The sequence below is a fragment of the Bombus vosnesenskii genome, unplaced genomic scaffold (genome assembly GCF_011952255.1).
Source record: "Bombus vosnesenskii isolate JDL3184/JDL3185 unplaced genomic scaffold, Bvos_JDL3184-5_v1.1 scf7180000013262, whole genome shotgun sequence".
NCBI lineage: Eukaryota > Metazoa > Arthropoda > Insecta > Hymenoptera > Apidae > Bombus > Bombus vosnesenskii.
This window is the reverse complement of record NW_022882922.1, coordinates 5,445,169-5,466,111: the sequence shown is the minus strand read 5'-3', so window position 1 is coordinate 5,466,111 and position 20,943 is coordinate 5,445,169. Positions and strand designations below refer to the sequence as shown.

General features: G+C 32.6%; 7 protein-coding genes across 13 annotated transcripts in view; 4 read left to right on the top strand and 3 right to left on the bottom strand.

The window, feature by feature from the left end:
* Nucleotides 1-1,699, top strand: part of LOC117237529 (phosrestin-2-like) — a 46,420-nt gene extending 44,721 nt beyond the window's left edge. For all 4 annotated transcript variants that reach the window (XM_033501698.1, XM_033501619.1, XM_033501779.1 and 1 more), the window contains 2 exons: nt 33-314; nt 657-1,699. In XM_033501698.1, the coding sequence (XP_033357589.1) occupies nt 33-314; nt 657-944 (570 nt within the window). In that variant the 3' untranslated portion in view covers nt 945-1,699. The remainder of the gene's footprint in view (nt 1-32; nt 315-656) is intronic.
* The window catches only part of LOC117238069 (14 kDa phosphohistidine phosphatase-like), a 63,511-nt gene extending 60,707 nt beyond the window's left edge, over nt 1-2,804 (bottom strand). The window contains exons 1-3 of the mRNA XM_033502691.1: nt 2,619-2,804; nt 2,430-2,541; nt 2,086-2,259 (exon numbers count right to left, since the gene is read on the bottom strand). Coding sequence (XP_033358582.1) covers nt 2,086-2,259; nt 2,430-2,499 — 244 coding nt within the window. The 5' untranslated portion in view covers nt 2,500-2,541; nt 2,619-2,804. The remainder of the gene's footprint in view (nt 1-2,085; nt 2,260-2,429; nt 2,542-2,618) is intronic.
* On the top strand, nt 2,796-4,074 carry LOC117237689 (mitochondrial mRNA pseudouridine synthase Trub2). Its single transcript, XM_033501998.1, has 4 exons — nt 2,796-2,940; nt 3,053-3,461; nt 3,537-3,673; nt 3,759-4,074. Exons 1-4 carry the CDS (start codon nt 2,796-2,798, stop codon nt 4,031-4,033), a joined length of 966 nt encoding a protein of 321 aa, XP_033357889.1. The 3' UTR covers nt 4,034-4,074.
* A 13-nt stretch (nt 4,075-4,087) lies between these two features.
* LOC117237127 (ribonuclease 3) lies at nt 4,088-14,559 on the bottom strand. Of its 3 annotated transcripts, XM_033500911.1 has the most exons (12): nt 14,460-14,559; nt 14,290-14,319; nt 7,920-8,845; nt 7,588-7,831; nt 7,316-7,507; nt 6,883-7,240; nt 6,391-6,808; nt 5,368-6,319; nt 5,097-5,306; nt 4,694-5,016; nt 4,452-4,597; nt 4,088-4,377 (listed from the first exon to the last, which is right to left on the bottom strand). In XM_033500911.1, the coding sequence occupies exons 3-12, from the start codon at nt 8,828-8,830 to the stop codon at nt 4,211-4,213; spliced, it is 3,921 nt and encodes a 1,306-aa protein (XP_033356802.1). In that variant the 5' UTR covers nt 8,831-8,845; nt 14,290-14,319; nt 14,460-14,559; the 3' UTR covers nt 4,088-4,210. The 3 variants fall into 3 exon arrangements, with proteins under 3 accessions (XP_033356802.1, XP_033356885.1, XP_033356716.1); XM_033500994.1 differs by lacking the exons at nt 14,290-14,319; nt 14,460-14,559 and adding an exon at nt 9,095-9,228; XM_033500825.1 differs by lacking the exons at nt 14,290-14,319; nt 14,460-14,559 and adding an exon at nt 8,951-9,088.
* LOC117237763 (ras-related protein Rab-9A) lies at nt 9,673-12,579 on the top strand. 2 transcript variants are annotated; one of them, XM_033502198.1, is made up of 4 exons: nt 9,673-10,850; nt 10,919-11,175; nt 11,654-11,713; nt 11,925-12,579. In XM_033502198.1, the coding sequence occupies exons 1-3, from the start codon at nt 10,416-10,418 to the stop codon at nt 11,670-11,672; spliced, it is 711 nt and encodes a 236-aa protein (XP_033358089.1). In that variant the 5' UTR covers nt 9,673-10,415; the 3' UTR covers nt 11,673-11,713; nt 11,925-12,579. The 2 variants fall into 2 exon arrangements, with proteins under 2 accessions (XP_033358089.1, XP_033358005.1); XM_033502114.1 differs by having other exon boundaries at nt 11,654-12,579.
* On the bottom strand, nt 12,935-18,840 carry LOC117237877 (high affinity copper uptake protein 1). The gene is made up of 5 exons (XM_033502322.1): nt 18,621-18,840; nt 14,756-14,977; nt 14,460-14,692; nt 14,290-14,319; nt 12,935-13,774 (listed from the first exon to the last, which is right to left on the bottom strand). Exons 2-5 carry the CDS (start codon nt 14,975-14,977, stop codon nt 13,573-13,575), a joined length of 687 nt encoding a protein of 228 aa, XP_033358213.1. The 5' UTR covers nt 18,621-18,840; the 3' UTR covers nt 12,935-13,572.
* A 299-nt stretch (nt 18,841-19,139) lies between these two features.
* Nucleotides 19,140-20,223, top strand: LOC117238013 (anaphase-promoting complex subunit 15-like). The gene is made up of 3 exons (XM_033502556.1): nt 19,140-19,341; nt 19,432-19,491; nt 19,826-20,223. Exons 1-3 carry the CDS (start codon nt 19,216-19,218, stop codon nt 20,045-20,047), a joined length of 408 nt encoding a protein of 135 aa, XP_033358447.1. The 5' UTR covers nt 19,140-19,215; the 3' UTR covers nt 20,048-20,223.
* Nucleotides 20,224-20,943: the final 720 nt, after the last annotated feature.

The following is a 20,943-nucleotide window of genomic DNA, read 5'->3' as shown; positions in this document are numbered from 1 at the left end:
TCTCTCCACTAATGCTACCGGTTGTTCCGCAGGTTTTCATCGTGCAACACGTAGATGTGTGCATGTTCAGCAATGGGAAATTCAAGAACGTGGTGGCCTTGCTGTCGTCGCAAGAGGGATGCCCGATAGGTCCCGGAGTTTCGCTGAGGAAAAGCTACACGCTTAGACCGATCAAAGGCTCGACCAAAAATTGGATTGCTTTGGAAGACAGTTACACGAAGGCGGAGGCGACGTTAGCCTCCACCGTTATTTGCCCTGGAAACGGTCCAGAGGATAGAAACGTTTTTGCCATATACGTTTCCTATTACGTGAAGGTAAGCCACCTTTACAAACAAAAAGATATTATAAGCGAAAATTGCTTCTTCGCATGTGGATCGTATGAGCGAGGTAATTTATGAAACTTAAACTATTCGTAAGAGCAGTCAATCATTTTCATCGAATAGCGAGTATTTATGCATTTACGGGTACAGAATGTACAGAATGATATGCAAAGCTACGTATATAAAATATCGCAACCAAATTTTTATTTAATTAAGTTCCACTTTTTTTATCTCTATTCGTAAAAATACGAATCTCAATGAACGTCCGATGTTTTTTCTCTCTTTTTTTTTTTTAATAATCACATTAGGCTTCGACTCATCTTATCATCCTTACAGGTAAAGCTACTAATTTCAACAATGGGCGGAGAAGTGTCGCTTAAGTTACCGTTCACGTTAATGCATAGCAACACTGATCCGGATTTAGTGGGCTTCCCGTCCCCGATCAGAGAGCCGAGAGTTTTAGGGAAGCCGAACGAGGAGATTACAGAGAATCTCGAGAGGCAAGAGGATAACGAACATAAATATAAGACAACTAAATTAGAACCGATTAAAGAGAAACTAAAAGAGTCCAGGGATATCGACGTGGATCTGATAGAGCACTACGAGGAAAGCGACAGTACCTGAGACCAGGCGCAAACGACCGATGCATCGTCGCGATCATCGACGAAGAATAATAACGACGCGAGAAACGTGAAAACTTCGAATCATAAGAACTGTAAATTGGGTTTCGATATACAGAGAGCTTGGTGTTGCTTTAGAAGAGCTTCTTAGTAACGCGAAAAGAAAAGCAACGTTTAGAAAAATTGACCACGATGTTTTCTTTCTTTCGTTGATTAATTGACGATTGAGGAGATTTTGATGAATACGCGAGTAATTATGAAATTTCAAGTATTTTAAACATTTACGTATCGTTTTATCTTCCTTCGTTAACGTCATGTATATATGTCGTGGGAAAACAGATTTATACAAATTTTATTCTCTGTATAATATCGATAGAGCGTAATAATTTTTAATTGCTGAAACTGTCTTACCACAGGTTTGGTAAGGTTGATCGAGAGACGATTTTCGCAATTGAGAATACACTACGGGTTATGCAGTTCCTACCCGCGCCATTCTTATAAATGAAAATCGTACTGCCCTTTAAATTATGTGCAAATCGACGATTATCGAATAATAAGATTATTAAATGACACATTGTAAAATCCATTCATCTACATACTTGACAGAATCAATCATAAAAATCAATCTATAAAAAATCGAATATCTCGAATCTATTTTTTTAGGCAGAAAATATCTCGGTATTATCTCGTATTGTCTTTTATTAATTGTGAAATGAATGTTTTATGTAATTAAATAGATTACAAAAGTCATTGTACCTTGATAGGATAAGATAATCCAAAGGCATGTTTTACAATGATTTGTGCCTGACTTATGGATTTTATTGCACGTGTATAGGCACATATGTATGTAAAACTGTACAGATTATATCGTTATTTATGTAAATAATAAATTATATGAATATGATTGTACAAGAATATATGTGAAACACTAACCTATGAACCTTCTAAATAATTTACAACTATAAATAAAATTTTTGTCTAAGATATTTATAAGTCTTATAACTTTCCATTTCATACTCACCACATATTTTACATAAGAAGATACTTCGCATAAAGATATTTCATATAATAATATTTTAAGCAAAAAGGATTGTTTCAGCGCAAAAACATCAAAAAATTATAAACATTTCATAATGATTACTTACAATGCCACTGAGCTCTAGCATAACCTCTGACGATGAATTTGCTGACTTTTACACGTTCGTCACAAACGCCGACCAAGATGTATTTAAATTTTCCACAACGATCGATATCCACATCAACTATTTTATCCAGTAATTCTGACATCGTGACAAGCTGTCTATTATTTGAGAACACCGCTGAAAAGAAACAAGTATCATAAGCAACATAACCTATCGCTACATTAGCTCGTTACTTTCATTCTACCGGACAAACATATCAAAAGCATATTTGAAAGCAATACATATTAATCGTTGTTTAAGTATTTTATCAGAATATTCAATCAGGTTATACATTTTTTTATAAATACCTTTAAAAATAAGACGCCGGGTGTTGAAAGCTCTAATTCCAAAATTCTTTAAACTTGTGACTACAGCCATTTATGAAACCGTACGTTAGATGTCCTTGTTGTATTTCGAACACTAAAAAGAGACGTAAGTATATATGTATGATACAGATCATATGTGAATCAAATGATGTTTACTAAAATACAACTCACGTGTATATCGTGTGCAATAATGTGTTAGGTTTTAGATGTAAAATGACACTGTGAAGCAAACGTATAAAAAGTAAATGGTTCGGTTTGATACTTGTATATCAATCTGCACGTGTTTCTAACACATTTTACTATTTCATAAAGATTAATAAGTGCTATTATAACCATAAAATATTCAGTATGTCAGCAGTACAAACAGTGACTAAATATGTAAGAGACGCGAGACTGGTATACAACGCATTAAATGGTGTAGTTGTAATTTATAAACCTGCATCTTTACACTTCAATAGAATGAGAGAAACGATTATCAGCAACTTATGCAGAGGTTATGATATATCCTTTGTTTATAACATTTTCTTGTTTGATAGAATTTAACCAATTTACTAAGACAGAAAGTAAACCAAATTTAATAGATTTAAAGAATTTATTGCTTGTAGATTTAAACGACATGTATACGAGGCCAACAATGAAGCATGTAGCTATAGAAGGAGAAACAAATAAGCATATGAAAGTGGTTGTTCGAAATAGTTTCGCAGACCATCCATTAATAACAGGACCTCGTTATCAACCAAATGACTTTAAACTTGCTGCTTCAAAAATTCTGCACCAGGACATATCTGGTGTTGTACTTTGTGGAATTAACAAGGGTAATCGATTGATTCATAAAATAAAAACATCCAAAAGTTTAAGGTTTTACAGGGTAAAAGGATTATTAGGAGAGGCAACAGATAATTATTTTCATACTGGAAAAGTAGTAGAAAAATCTACATACGCGCACGTAAGACGCGGTCACCTTGACAAGTTATGTAGCTCGATGCAATCTTCTCATCAAAAAAAAATGTTTCAGTATGTTGAGATTTAATGGACACTTAGAAACAATTATATACAATATAACTCTATTATATTTTCATATGTTTATAGATTGTGTGGTGTAGATATTCAGAGTCAAGCTGCATACGAACTAGCAATTAAAGGCCCAATTAGACCAGCAGATCCTAATATCCCTATGGTATATACTATTAGATGTATAGACTTTTCACCCCCAGAATTTGTATTAGGTAAATATATCTCACTAAATAAAGTTTTGAAGTAATAATAGAATTTGTAAGAAAATTACATTCTATATCTCTTATAATGTTGTAGAAATTGTTTGCACAAATGAATATGATTTGTACCTGAAAACCATTATTCATGAGCTAGGGCTGAAGCTTCGTAGCAATGCTACTTGTACTCAAATATTTTGTATACAAGATGGTCTATTTAATATACAGCATGCGTTATTAACAAAGCATTGGACTCTACAACACATTGTAAACAACATGCAAATGTGTCAACAAATTATAGATCAGAATGAAGATTGCTTACATCAGAAAAACCCTGCATTAGTAAAACCTGCTTACAATCCTATGGAAATTTAAGTATTGAATAATCATGTTAAATAAATATTTATTATTTGTTATATTACAGTAGTATTTATTTTGATAATTATTAAAGGTTTATTATATCTATCATCAGTTATACAATATCAATTACTATATACATACATCCAATATAAAATAACACTTCAACTGCAACAAATTAACTTTCATTGTCGGTTACGCTTCGCTACGGCTTCTTTTAGATCGCTGACTAGTATCAGAATCATCGTGTCTATCTGTAGGTTTCATGGATCTTCCCCTTGTTTTATGTTTATTTGGCCACTGTTGCATTTTCATACTCTTCGCTATTACACGTTTTTGATGATCTAGCTGTGGAAACAAATCTGTAAAAGAATAAGTAAAATAAAGTAAAAAGTTATATATTTCCAAATTTCATTTCAAATATTTAATTTAATACCTTGAGATTTTTCTAAAGCTTCTTTTGCTGAATTCATCTCTGCTTCTTGAATACTATGACCTGATGCCTTTGCTAATCGTTTTCCTTGGAAATATACAGCAACGGTATAAACTCTTGTATTTGTTGGTCCTTTACACTCAATCACTCTAAAAAGAAAATTGAATCACAATATTGTATATCGTATTATGTATATTTTTTGTAATATATATAAAAACATTTAAACTTGTGTGACTTGGACCTACTTGTATACAGGAATATCAGGTTCTCCACCATCCATTGTTCTTAATGTTAAGCAACATTGCTGCAATTTACTCTTTGGATCATTCCAATCTTGATTCATAATGAAATCTTGTAAACGTGGGAAGAAACATACGTCACAAAAGACACGACAAAATTCTAAGCCCTTATCGACGTAAAGAGCTCCCAGAAACGCTTCCAATAAATCTGCCCTGTCTTTTGTCTTTAATTCGGCTTTTGGATTACCATAAAGTGCATACTGAGTCATCCCCAAATCATCGCATACTACAGCTTGAGTTTTATTATTTACAAGAGAACTTCGTAATAACTGTAAAATATAAGAATATTGTATATAATATGAGAGTACTTTCTCATGTCTTTATGAAAAAAAATTATAGTACTACTTACAGATAGATGCCCTTCATGATGTTCTGGAAAATATTTGTATAAATATTCGGAAACTATCAATTGTAATACAGTGTCTCCTAAAAATTCTAAACGTTGATTAGAACCCAGCGTTAAGTTCGTGTATCCTATACTGCGATCGGTAAATGCTCTAGCCAAAAGACGGATATGAGTAAACACAATACCAATAGATTCTTCAAATTTTGTTAATTTCTAAAAATAAGATAGAAGCTGTCAATATATCATTAAATACGAAATATTTTTTAATACTTACTTGCAATAGTTCAAAACTTGGTATCCATTGTCTATCACCTGTTGGTTCCTGCTCTTGCAAAGGATGCTTTGGGTAATTTACCCAAACTTTTCCGAGATCTTCTTCAGTCTTGAAAAGTGTTTCGCCAAAAACTCTATCTGCAACTTCTATACCACCATCAAGAAATAATGAACCCATTAATGCCTCAAAACAATTTGCCATTGCATGTCGTAATTCTAAATCATGACAAAGATCACTTCCGTGTGCGTAGAGCATGTATTCCTCTAGATTTAATTTCTTTGCTAATACAGCGAGGTGTTGATTTTGAACAATTGCTGCTCTGTAAGTAGCCAAACCACCTTCTTCTAAGTCAGGAAACATATGAAATAAATGAATCGATGTTAGAAATTCTACTACTGCATCTCCTAAGAACTCCAATCTTTCATTGTGCGCTATCGAAGATTCAGTTTCGGTTCTCGCACCAAATCTTGACATTATATTGATTAATGTATTAATACCACGTTTTCGGGTATTCATATAATGTATTCGCCGATCACCATATTCCGGTTGTCTTATTCCACAATTAGTCAAAGAATTCCGTGCATGATCTGGATTTGTACCAAAATTTTCACGGTAACTAGGATGCGTTAGAGCTAACTGAAGAAGATATCTGTTTCTAAATTCATAGCCTAAGGTACACTCTAAGTTATCTAAAGATTTATGAAATCTTAAATGACAAACAAGTACTGGAATTAACATTGCATGTTGTACTATATCACACATTATTCCAGTTCTATAAAATCCTTCAGAACTAACATCCACAGTAACATCACGTTTCATTTTGCTTTGGGTTCTTAATTCCTGGAGCTTATTCTCTTTTGCTTCTAACTTTCGTTTATCTTCAAACGATGGTTTTGGCATATTAGCCAATAAATGACGAAATTTTACATAGTCACGCCAAGCTTTTTGGTAACTGAAATAAATAAAAACAATTTAAATACTACCTTTCGTCAAAGAAATAATTTCACAGCAAAAAATATTTACTCTGCATTTCCTGCATAACTAAGTTGTGGTGGTCTAATTCCAAAATGTACAATTTCAGGGTACGCAATTACACCAGGTGGCTGATCTGCTTGGTTCCTATCTAACTGATCTACACGAACACTGCATGGTTTTTTTCCAGGATATGTAACAATCATACCCTTTACTTCGTCCGCAAAATTTTGCCATTTATATTGGGGCATCTCTACTAACCTAGGTAGATCGTCTGGATCTATTAACAATTTACTACTTTTGATTAAGTAATTTAAAACCTCATTCATGGATAGTATTTCCTGTCCATTGTCAGCTAAATCGCGAACGAATCTTGGCATAAAATGAAACTGACCACAACCTGATTTATTTTGTGCAGCTTGTAAATCAAAGTCTGTAAGTTCTAATATTTCTTTAAATAAATAAGTTTCTGAAAAAGAAAGAATTTTTTATAAACATGAAATACATTCAATCATGTAGTAAATATAACAAAAGTAAACTTACGGAAATAGTCCAATTCTTCAATAATAAAATTTTCTGGCAACTTCTCATCTATGTAAAGGATTGTATACTCAATGTTAAATCTTATTACTTTACAAGTCGGTAATTTTACGAGAGGAAAATGTGAGAGCATAGAAAACCCTTCAAATATAAATTCGTGCTCATCATGCTTAATAATTGTTGGTGTTTTAGTAAGAAAGTTTGTTGGGGGGCTAATTGTTATTCGATAATGATATAATTTATCAGCATTATTTGTATTTAAATCACATTTATTTATTGCACCCTCTCCAGCATAGATTCCATGTCTAATACCAGACCTTCTTGATTTTGCGCTACACCTACACAATGGTCCATCATTCATCTGTAATATCAAACAATTTTTTTTAACGTTAATCGCACGGAACATTACAAAAGATTGAAAAAGAAAGATACTTACTTCTCCTGGATCATTAAACCACATTTCGGGATGTAATCTTTGTGGATGTTGTTTCTTTGCCATTAATTCTTCCATTGTTCTGTCATCTTCATCCATTGAACTATCACTGTCAGAAGAAGAGCTACTACAAGCTTCAGATTTGTGCCTGCATAAACGAGCTCTAGTTTTTCTTGGGGGTGGTTCATAAGGAGGCTATACGGTAAAAGATTAAAAATATTTTTAAATATATAAAAATTTTCTACATATATTATATTACTTGAAAATAAATATACCTGTAAAGCTCTTGCAGCTGCAGCTCTATTTAGTAATACTTTCTTAAATAATTCACATAACTCTTGCAGTTTAGGTGTACCTCTCATTATTTTTGGGTTGCTTTCATCTCTATTATAATATAAATCTGCTGGTGCAGTACGTGTCCATACTTTTCTTGCATTTTCCATGATACCTTCAGGTCCCATTGCAGATAGTTCATCCATTTTCCTTTCTATATCCTTACTTGTTGCACAATAGTCTTGCCTTGAGATATAACACAGAATGAATTAAAATTGTATAAATGTACATATATGTATATAATTTTTAAAGATGTACTATATTACTGAGGTACCTATATTTTTCTAGAAGTAACTCTCTTTCAGTTCTATCCCTGTTAATGGGGGGATTATTATTTGGACTAGCAGTTCTAGATGAGTAAGATTCTTGAGATCTAGATCTCTTCCTACTTCTATAACTTGTATATGATCTCTGAGAGCGTGAAGTATGTAAATTGTTTTTTCTATGTATTGATCTTCTGTCAGAGTCTTCTTCACAATGTAAACGCTCTCTAGAGACCGATCTATTTTTTGGATACTTTGAATATTTCTCTCTTTGGGAATCATGCCTCGATCTATATGGTGATCTGCTTGATCTACTCTCCCTTGACCTATTCTGTGGACTTCTGGAACGTCTTTTACTAACTGAATAACTATTAGAAGACTCTTTGTCTCTATACCTCCATTCAAACCTTTTATTTTTTTGAGAATCATTAAATTTTACATATGATGATTTTCTATCATCTTCTTGCACTTTATTTGTTTCATACCAAGAATTTTTGCTACTTTGTGGTTTATTCCAATCAGACGAGTAGTTATTGGACTTCCATTCTGCATTGTCATTGTTATGATATGCACTTCCATCATCCCAATTTGTGTTAAAATTACTTACAGGTTGAGAATAGTTAGACATTCCATAATTTTGATTGTTACATTGTAGTTCCGTTGGAGTTTGATAAGGAACATCATAAGAATTTGAAACTTCATTTTGATAACATGTTCCCATAGCATGATACGGTGGAATAAAATTTGCACTTTTATTTTCAGGCAAAGTAGTGACCGGTATATTATAGGATGGTGGTGGCTGACTAAAATTTGGAGGTGGAAAATTTGGGGGTGGCACCGAATAATATCCCATATTTTGCGGCTGAGAAACTCCTGTGCCCCAAAAATAAGATTGACCAACATTTGGAGGAGGATTTGCCATTTTCTATAACCTCACCTGAAATAAGTTGGTATGAAATATTAAACTACATGAGTAAAACGGAACATATTTGTTTTAATAATCATTGATTGCAAATATAAAATATATAAAAGGTGATGTCGCCTAATATACAGGGTTTATAAAACTAAGTGAAAAATATGTATTTTTACAATTTAGAATCTTCCATGATATAAGGGAATTTCGATGTTAAATCAAATTATAAAAGTTATAGTAAAAATATGAAATTTAGATAAATAATACACCTACTAGAACACTACTTCGTGTTGTCAGTTCGATACGACATCTAAATGTAAAAGAAAGAATCTCTCATGCACTATAACACCATCTTCTGGTTGCATGGTAAATAAAATTCAAATTACATAGAAACAGCTAGGGCATTGTGCACAATTATAACAATTATATACAATAATTTTTATGCAATAATTTATGTAGGATATTTTTTTTATTTTAGTAACATTGATCGATATTAATGGATCGAATCGTAATATTTTATCATATTATTATAATATATTACTCTAGTTACTCGATAACATTCTATAGCATTATATCTATACTCTAGCTATACTCTACAGAAGAATATAAAAAAGATATTTTATTATTGCGATATAATAGCTTGTAGCAGCTTATAATCTTAAAACATTTTGATCATAATATACATATTAATGAATCAAAGCATATATACATTAATATCTCGAATAAATTGTAATAATAAACATATAACTATTATTACTTTATTTATTATTAGTTGTTAGATAAATTATTGTTAGGTGATACATATGGTATAGTATTATGCGATATATACAGAATTAACATTATTTATAATTTCTGGTAGCCATATTCATCCTGTATGTTTAACATCCAACATGGGCGTTTCTTTTGTCGTCTGCAAAGTGTCAAATACTTTGCGCACAACAAAAATGCTCAGAACCAGTGATACTTTTTAGCTGTTCAGAAAAGTTAAAAAGTCGTTCATGATTCTTACCATTGCCAAACGCTTTGGAGTGAACGTACGACATATACTTGTTCAAGAAAATTGTAATTTTACTCGGTGTTGGCTATGACTCAGTACCAAAGGGCATCTTTTCAAGGTATTACGACTTTCGAATAATTAAGTTAACATCGAAGGAGATAAAGTACATGGCCTCTGTGAGATTGAAAATTACAATTTCATTCGTCAAAATAATATGAACCCCATTTAAACTGACATTAAATTGCTGCTATAAAATGAGAAGGTTATGCTTGATCGTAAAACGAAAATTACGATATTAAAGTGTTTTTAAATAATACAATTATTTGCTGCACACGAATAATACGAAGTCGCAAATCCTGAGTGAGCATATATTGTTGGCTTAAGATGTATCTAATATGAGAAAAGTGGATTGACTTATTTGGTATCAGAATCAGCTGATTCCTACATTGACAAAGGATCCCTGATACTTTCGATGTTTAACGAATGAAGAATTGAATTATCTGATGTCGAAAATAGTGATATATGAAGGATATACATATATATCATATTTTTGAACATATAGTTTCTTCGTTATTCTAAAAAGATAAAGATTGAAAGATGTCAGGAAACAATTCTGCTACAGTAGGTACACTTAGAGGTGGTAATCTACAAAATCGTAATTCTCAAAGATCTACACTTTTAAAAGTGGTGATTCTGGGTGATGGTGGTGTTGGCAAATCTTGTCTTATGAATAGATTTGTATCGAATCACTTTGATGAACATAGTTTTCATACAATTGGAGTAGAATTTTTAAACAAGGATATTGATATTAATGGAGAGGCATATACATTGCAAATATGGGATACAGCTGGACAAGAAAGATTTAAGACCCTTAGAACTCCGTTCTATAGAGGCTCTGATATTTGCCTTTTAACATATGCGGTAGATGATAGAACAAGTTTTAAAAATTTAGCACTTTGGAGATCTGAATTCCTTTATTATGCTGATGTTCAAGAAGGATCGACATTTCCATTTATAGTTGTTGGGAACAAAGTAAGCAAGAATATTTACGAAAAAGGGAGTAATATTACTAGTAATATTTACAAAAATAATTTTTACAGGTGGATGTTCCAGATTCTGAGAAACAAGTTTCTACGGAAGAAGCTCAAGCTTGGTGTGCAGAAAATGGGGACCCTCCATTAGTAGAAACATCTGCAAAGGATGCAACCAATGTTGAAGCAGCATTTGGTGCAGCTGTTGCTGCTTGGGCACAACTTGAAGCTAGACTAGAAAGACCATTAGTAGAAGATACTGTTGATCTTTCAAAACAACAATCTCCTCATCGTTCAAGTTGTTGTATGCCTGTGTCTGGTGCTGAGTAGGTTACAGATACAAGATTTTAAATATTTTTTATGTTTTCACAACATAATGCATGAAACATATTTCTCAAGATTCACAATCATAATCTAACTGGAATGAATGAGAAAGAGGTAAACAAATAATTTTTGTGATGCATACTGACAGTTTTGGTATGGACATATAGAATTCGTTTATATTTGAAAAGAGTATGACATGTCGCAAATTGTACCAACACTTATAAATTATGATTAATGTATTTAGGATATATAAGGATATTATATTATATAATTCTATTGTTTCCTTTGACATAAACAATATTCATTTCTGGTTGAACGGTTTGAACTTAATGTTTAAAGAGTAAGATCATTGGCAACACAATTACAAAAAATGTAAAATATTCAAACACCTAATTACATACTGAGTTGATAACGAAGACAGAAATATTTAGTATCATTGTTGTAGTGACAGATTTGCTGGTAATATACTTTTTCTTTTAGGTCTAACAAAATTATTTGAAGAGATTTCTTGCCTGTCTGCAATACTTTCCTCATAATAAGGTGAATTTTAATGCTGAAAGTAGTTTTTGTCTATTTTATTTTTAGTGACACTAAGTGTTTCTTCCGTTGCCAATGTGAACGTATATAGATATTTTTATAAATTCATATGATTTTATTTATTCTTACAAACATTTTTCAGTTTCGTTAAAATATGCAAATTGAAGTTATATTTACGCGGAAAAAAATAATACTTTATGGTTGATATTTCCAGAATACAACTGTAAACTGTAAGGTCAAATTGAACGTCCTGCTCGTATCACGCTTTGTGCAGTTCGCGAGCTACAGACAGTATTTTAAGTATTTCAGACATTATTGGCTTGTGATAAAATAATAATAGTAATAACCATGATCATCAACTGCTTTACAAATAAGGAATAGATATAAAATGTAATTTAGCTTTGTAATCTAAATTTGCCTTATCTTCGCAGCACAAACTAAGGGCAGTGGTAGTAATATATATTTATCACAAAATCCTCTGAATCATCTTTATATATACATATATATATATATGATTTTGAAATATCTACACTATAAAAAAACATACTCTGCTGCTCTTGGAATGTCCTGCAATCGGTGTTTAAAGATTTTCCTACAAAGTGAATAATGTTATAAACACATCAAATAAAGCTTTTTGTACAACCTTGTACGTATAAAACGTATGAACGCATTTCTAAAGCACTGTAACTTACTTAAAAGCTACCTAACACTTTAGCGATGCTTTACATACAGGAAATAAATAATATATAATATTATTATAATTTAAGTATTATTTTCAATGACAAGGCTTGCATTAATTATAAATGTGACATGCATGCTGGTGCTTTTTGTATAGCTACATATCGAATATATAAATTTGTGGCTTCTTATTCAACAATTTGTTGATTTAAGTGCAAAATATACATATATATATATAAAATTTAATCATATCAAGGTGAAGACATTTCACCAACTGTTATAATATAAAATATCAGTTCTGTATTACTTGAATATATTTTACGTCATCAGTACTACATGAGTTTCATTAATAATTTTATAAAAATATTTTATTCAATTATTTTATTTAATTATTATATATTGTCAGCCAAGATTTTTACGGTATGTCTTAAATATTAGTTAATATCTACATTTTATAAATTTTACAATCTAAAAAATCGATCTTGCAACAGAAACAAGAACAAAAAAAGTAGAGGAGCTCTGTGCTTCTTTAAAAATGATAAAATATATTGACAAAATGTTTTTCTTGTATTTCATGTGATATTATGTTATATTTTACAAATAACAGTAGTTTATGGACTACTTGGTAATAATACAATCGTTGATAACGTTATATTATAACAATACATCATGTATGCAATGTTCAAGATATCACTGCACACTTTTTTCCAAACGTTAAGATTAATTTATAAAATACATTACAATAAAAAATTGAAAGTGGCCGTATAAAAGTTTGGAGAAAAGTGTGCGTCCATCTTACGATACTTTCCTCATTTAAACCTTTTAACAATATTTACAAATTAGGTGCGCTATGGCTATCCAAATCAAAGATTTAACCTTCCAGTATTTTTGTATACAAATTTGCATTTTATAGATATTTTTTATTCAATAATAATTAAGTCATGCGCTATTTTTTTCAACGAACAATTGAAAATTGCATTCTATATGCATAGGAATAAATTTAAACTGAGAACATTTTCTTTATATATTTGTGTAAATACGAATTTAGAATAATTATATTTCCTGCACACATATACTACATGTAATTATTTCAAAGTTCTTCCGGTCAGAATGAACTTTTCGGCAATGTACAGTGATGTACATTTTTGTTGTAAAAACACAATGTATTTTAAATACATAAACAACTAATGACAATGTTCTGTAACATCCACAATAACAGATTTTTTCCACCCAAACAAAAAATAACCAATTGCTGCACCAAATACTACAGCAAAACACAACCAGACATTGTAAGTCATGAAGATCAGCATAAGGAAATACGACAGCACAATTTGCACAATGTGTAATAACGTTTGGAACGTATGCATCCATGATAACATTGTGGGCCTGCACAAATTTATATGAAATGGATTAATTCTTGGACATCAAAAAATATATGCATAATGCTATTAATTTATCATGCTAAGCAATATTAACCATAGAATTAAACGAAATTGCAACTAAATAACGCAAGAAGATTATACAGTATTACCTCGCATTTTGACCAATTCGACTGACAATTCGATACCGATCGTGTGACAGTACAAGAGAGAGATTTATATCAAGAATTTTGCCTGGCAAATACCGATAGATAGAGCAAGATACTGATACTGATACTCGGAATGTTTATGTTAAATAAATACTACTAAAGGTCCACAAAGGCGGTTCCATAAAATGTTAGAGATAACGTCGGTTGTAGAAAATCCCACGATCCAGTGCGACATTAATACCTTAATCGTTTATGTACGTATTTCTCCAAGAAATAGAATTAAAAAAAAAAAAAATGGATTTTCACAGAAAAACAATTTCAAAACTAATAGAAAAAAAGAACAAATCAAGAATTTCACTCCTCATCTACTTACGGTTGTTTGTGAATTACTTCTCCAACCATACTAAAAAAAAATATATATATATATATATATATATATAATCATACAGCAATCTTTATGTATTCAAATAAAAAATATCGAATTAATACAATCGTGAATTCCTAAACTGCCATCCATTGTACATCTGAGAGCACGAAACTTACTGTACGACTCTGTTATCCTCGGCTACGACATTTTTCTCTTGTGGCATCGTGACGCTTCTGTATTGAAGGGAATTATACATTTTCCAGAATAAATATTCCCTGTAATACTTTAATCCCTCGTAAAGTGCGGCCATGATCATGATACCGATCATCGATCCTATGAGACCACTGATCGACGAGATTTTCCACGATTCGAATAATACGTTTTCACAGTATCCTCCATGGAAGACCATCTATAAACGAAATTTTTGTATACGATAGTCAGCATCAGAGTTTTATCTGTGGATGATACATACCGACATACCGTGCATCCCCATATTGCCACATGCTTCCGTGGCAGCGGTAAGGTGACTTTCATGGTTCATACTCCCGTGATCCATATTAGTATGATCCATAGAACTGTGCATCATACTTTTATCCATATTTGAATGATCCATAGATTCATGAGACGCGTGATTAACGTGGCTTGGATGCCCACTCGATACGTTCATCATATGGGCCATATGATCGTGAGACATCTACGAAGAAAAGGTGCAAATATTCCAAACTCGATAAAACAAACAGTTTGTTACACAAATGATCTGTTCAGAAAGAATAAAGAAGTGCAGATTTTTTGATCGGTCTAAAGTTGTCAATATTTCGTTCTACAAATACTTTAACAAGTGAAAATCCTAACATTTAGCAGGAAGTAGTTATGCTTATGTCATTAAATAGTTATCAGCTTTTACGCATTGCACAAAAAACTACCATTACAGAGGACAATCGTCATTTTTCTTATTGTTAATTCGTGAAAGTAACATGTCATAACTGCAAGGTCGAAGTAATCATTCAGAACCATACTATCGAACTATAACGAATGCGGTATAAACTTAACGGAAACGGGGTGAAAATATCGTACCATACGAGTGATAAAAAAGATGTTTCAGTGCAAATTAGCAATAGTCTTTTTTTTTTTATTATCATAAACTGTAAAACTGATTCATAATTCTAAGAACACTTGTTACTCAAATGCTCGATCCGTTGACTTTGTAATGAGAACATTTGCCGCATTACGCGGCATGATAGCGACAAGTCTTCGTGTGCATGCTTAAAACGTCAAACTCGACGTCCGCATCAATAAAACTGTAATTATATGCATTAACGAAACATCGATGTTACAAACCTGTTTATTCGTTTAAAAAGGAACGGATAAACTTTTTGACTTGTTGTTAAATTACTTCCTCACTTCCTTCTTGTCAAGGAAACGATGTTACGTAACTAACCGTTCAAGAACAAGAAATTTGATGAAACTTCGAAAAACCGCTACCGCGATCGTTCATGAATGGACGATCATACTTTTTGAGCGGTCAACAGCGTCTTTTTCTAATTAATACTGTGATCCTTTTGTAAAATCATTCGTTCCCCTTCGGCAATCTGCCAAGCTAGCCGTGAACGAGTTTGGAACAGAAGTATAAGAAGAAACGAGTTCATGACTGGCAATCGGGCAACACGAACAAAGAGAACGAAAGAGAAAAAAACACGAGCCAGCGTACTTTCTAAAGTAGATTTCTTCGGGATAGTTCGTGAGGTCTCACATAGATCTAGTAGCTAACATTCCATTCTAGGAGTTTGTACATTGTAGTCGTAGGATTAAACTCTAGCATTCATTACGTTCACCTATTAAAATTGAGGTCTGCGATAAAAAAATTCCATAGCTTTCAAAACGTGTGATTATGATGTTATCGGGCGTTGACGATTCGTAAAAAAGAATTATATTTTTTATTACATTGTCGGGAATAAAATTATTAAAATATAGATTGTTTATGGTATGGTAAGGTGAAAGGTCGAAGAAATTTAACGAAACTGATACGCGCGCGTTTACGATCGCCGAAATACATTTTACGTACATTTAAAGATAGAAGTACAGAAACGTACTTGTATCGTTATAGGTGTATCAAGGATTTAACCAATTATAGAAATACATTTTTCTTGAAATCACAATTGTAAACGCTGAATGTGAATGCTTTGAAACGCGATGCGTCCAGAAGATTATACTTCTCGTTGGAAGAGAAACGCGATATGTTTTGTACTGAAAACGATAATCCGTAAAGAGCGTCACGAAGTGCATTTTATTTTGTACTGCTAATCGTGAATACTTCGGTAAACAATATGTCTAAAAGGTATATAAACATTTTTCTTTGGATAATGAATGTTAGGTATTATATTCAGCCCTAAAACACGTTATTAATATTGAACGAGAAACCTTTCTGTTTTCTCATACCTTTTGTTTTCAATTTTAAAATTTTCGTACAGAGATATCGTAGGCTTTTAAACATCGTCGAGATAAAAAGTTCATGAAGCAAGGTCTCACGTGTAATGATATATAATTTACATAATTTTACTGACAAATTTACTAAAAACAAACAGTATTCTAGGTCACGCGTAATTAAACGAACATTAAAAATACTTTGCAATACTTAAACTGCCCAACCGGAATATATCACTTTGATTCAGTTTGAATCGCGAGTCGATTGGTTTCGCTTTCTTATCTTTAGACATTGGCCATCTATTTAGTTATTTTATCACCCGATTAAGATTCTATATCTATTCATTCTTGAATAGTATATACATAAAGGGTAGGAAATTGTTTACAAACATAGTTTTGCAATCGAAGAGTATGTATCATCTTTATGACATTTTACACGGTAATAAGGATATATTGCTTTAAACTTTTAAAAAAGACATTCATGTATCGAATAATTACAGTCGATACATGCTATAATATCTCTGAGGGTAAATGAGTCCGGTTGTTTTTAACAACATTGGTATTATAACAGGAAAAAGCATAGAAATTCTACGACATGGAAGGTAATACTGTAGGTCAAATTAATACTGAACATGATACGAGTTTCCTTTTGTTTTCGAGGGGAATTTTATGATAATATAAGAGGGCATTATTTTTAGTGAATAATTTCACCGCCGAAACCACAAGCGGTTAGAACGAAGGATGACTGCGTCGAAAACAGGAAATCTCACAAGAAAATAATAGAATTAGTGGTAATATAGGTAATCATATTTTTTACTTGCGTTTGCATATCATAATATAAAAAAAAAAAAGAAAATAATTCAAATATTTTAATCAAATAAAATATTAGGAAGGAATATTTACTTCAGAATTCCTACGCTATCGTGTATTTCGGTGACTCCTACGCCATTGTGCATAGGTATAAGATGCTCCGTTGGAATCCTTATATTGAAATACCAAGATTCCATTGGAAGAATATGTTTTATAATTTTCTCGGAAGATGTTTCGATTATCGATTTATTCCATTATAGCGTCGCAGTACAACTTCTGTTTAAAAGCGTGAAACAAAAGATTTTCAACGAAATTGTACACTTTATTTAATCATCAGGCCGTTATATTACATTACATTCTTTTCAAACATCCATATTCTGTGAAATCTTAATAATTTATTTAATACATTGAAATTTATAAGTAATGTAAAATCGAAAACAATGAGAATTGAACGATATTGGTTTCAATTGGATCGATGATGCTTAGTTGCGATTAACTAACTCATGGTACATTGGCGCTGAGATTTGTGGTCGAAGATTGACTCGAATTGGAAACATTAATTTGTCGATTATCTTTTAACCTATAAAGAGAAATATTTTGCTCCTAATCGTAAGAAGTACGTAAAGTTGCAAGGATCTAATTGACAACGTTCTCGCAGAAGCTGACGACGACAATAATACATTCACTTTTTATCAGTTTGAACTATCACTGTATCATGTGCACGAAACATATGTCGTATACATAAACTTATAGAAGAAAAATCGAAATCCTTTCATTTTCTAAGAACACAATGTTAGAAATTGAAGACAGAAGTAGAGAAATCAATTGTACTAATGACAGACTTTAGAAAGTGTATAGAAATTATATTAACGCTGAAACACGCGAAGGTTTGATTACATGACTATCTTACTGCATACTAGTAATGTGAATATAGCTGTCAATATGGGTCATTCATGTTTAATTTATATCGCAAGATTGGGAATTGTTTATATATATGGATGCGAATTTTAAACTAAATGTACAAAAAGATCACATTATCTATACCAATTAAATCAAATACGTCCTAATTCGACGTATAAAATAATATTAACAATACTCGAACATACCTTTATTAAATGGTCCAGGTTATGTTGTAAGAAATGCTTCCTTTCTATAAAAATAGTTGAACGTGATTACAATAAGATAAATAGACACTTTCGCAGATTTCTCTGCGTGAACCGTCGAGCAATCTCTCAGAGACCCATTAATAAACTGCACATAACATTCACGGTTTCCTCCATCGCCGTAGATGTAACATAACGAAGACTCGGCGTAATGGTTTCGGCGGGTAAACACGTGACGCTAGAGCAATGACACCATTACATCTATTCTACAACAGGTGGCGTAATAAGTCACGCTCTGTGTTCAAAACGTTTTGTGAATTTAGACAAAATTGCAATGTAAAAGTTAATAAGAATACACGAAGATTTAAAGAATGATATAAAAGATTAATATTGCGAAATTATGAAAATATTTATTGTTCTCTTCGCCACGCGAACGAATACATTCTTTCTTGAAACATTTAAAAGCGTTTGAATTGGAAGTCTTAAGCGCCGAAACTCAAGCACATAACTCGCGCGCATGCGTAGCGGTTTGTGTATTTCTAACAGTTTGACAACGGAAATACGAACGTTCTCGACAAACAGCGAAAGAAGTTCTAAAATGTCGATTATCCCTTTGTGGCCAAATTTACAACCAAGAGCAACAGATCCTCTATGGTTCAATGCCGATAGACCCTGCGACGATGAGAGCGAAGTAGCTGCGCTCGAAGCGGAACATCAAGCGTGGGCGAGTACACTACATATAATCTAATAAGCTTGCTTACAAATATGAACTATTTCTATCTAAATTGTTCTTTTATCTCTATCTGTCTTTCAGAGGGAACATGTCCGAGTTCAACGTTATGACCATATCCCTATCGGAAAAACAGTCAGCGACGTAAGTTAACCTCACATTTGCTTTCGTAATACGTATTATACTTTATTTCGTTATTTAACGAATTTATACGTACTTGATTTTTTGTTGTTTAATACGTTGGTTCATACAGATGCGTGGAGCAAAAAGAAACGTACTTTTCAAAATTGCTAAATTCTTTATCGCATGTGGCGATCCTACTTATTGTTAGTAACGTCATTACCGACTGTCGAATAAGTCGACGAATATAGATCAAGCAAATATCGCTTGGAAAATGAAACTTATGATAAATTAGTTTTCTATATTTAGTATGTTTTTGTTAACCGACGTCAAAATAGAAATTATTAATTGTATATAGTTCAGAGGATCGGAAGAAGAGGAGGAGGAAGAAGAAGAAGAAGAGGGAGAAGGAGAAGAAGAAGAAGAGTCAGATACCCATGAAGAAGAGGAAGAAGAATTAGACGAAATTGATATGGAAGTAAGCTATTCGCATCAACAACAGACATCCAGTCCAACAGATACAGTGACAGATCCAGTATCCATCAGAATGGTCAGCACACATACTGGTCGTTATTCTTAATTAAAATATCGTAGTTCTCGTTTAACTTTAACCTTTATCTAGCTTCCCCGGCAAAGAAATATTACGCAATCTATTTATTTCTTAAGAATTAACAATGATATGTAGGTATATGTATTTATTTATCAATAGAAAATTAAGATCTTGCAAATATAAATAAAGAATCGTAAAATTTTTTTTACGTGCGAAACAATGCGGTATTAAAATTCATAAATAGCACCGTCCGATGGATTATGACGGTATATTCTAGCGATCCTGTCATAAATAAGCGTCATTATTATCAGTAGTCAGCGTTTTGGAATCACCACGTGCTAGGTCAAGGACCCCCCGACACGCCGAGTAATGCAAATCGCGCATCGTCGGAAAAATAAATAAAATATCATTCGTATACAAATAAAAAATAAATCTATAAGTAATTTTCCATTTAATTATAATTCCACTCGCTTACATCAGCCGATAAAATAAAAGTAGATCGTTGAAAGTTTTCAATGACAAGAAAATTCGTCCCTATCGTAATGTCTGTATCGGAGTATAAAATTTCTTTGAAAGTACGATCCATGGCTCGTCGAAAGCGATCGAACACAAGGGCTTGCCCCCTATCCCTTTCTCTCATAGCGTGTTCCATCTTTCTCTTTGGAGAACGGGGCAAGTCGGTACCCCGCCTCGCTCGTAAAGGGCCGTGGAACCGCATCATGCTCGACCGGGACACTCTCTGTACACTCCGTATACCTACCTATACTAGATGTAAGTACACGCGAGAATGTATTATATACCTATATACAGCGCCGGCTCTCTCGGCGTGTAACTGAAGTAAAGCCAGGTTGGTGCCCCCGCTAGGGTGAACGAACGGGTACGCTCAGGCAAAAGCGAACCCGTGTGCCTCCTCCACCTCCTCTTTC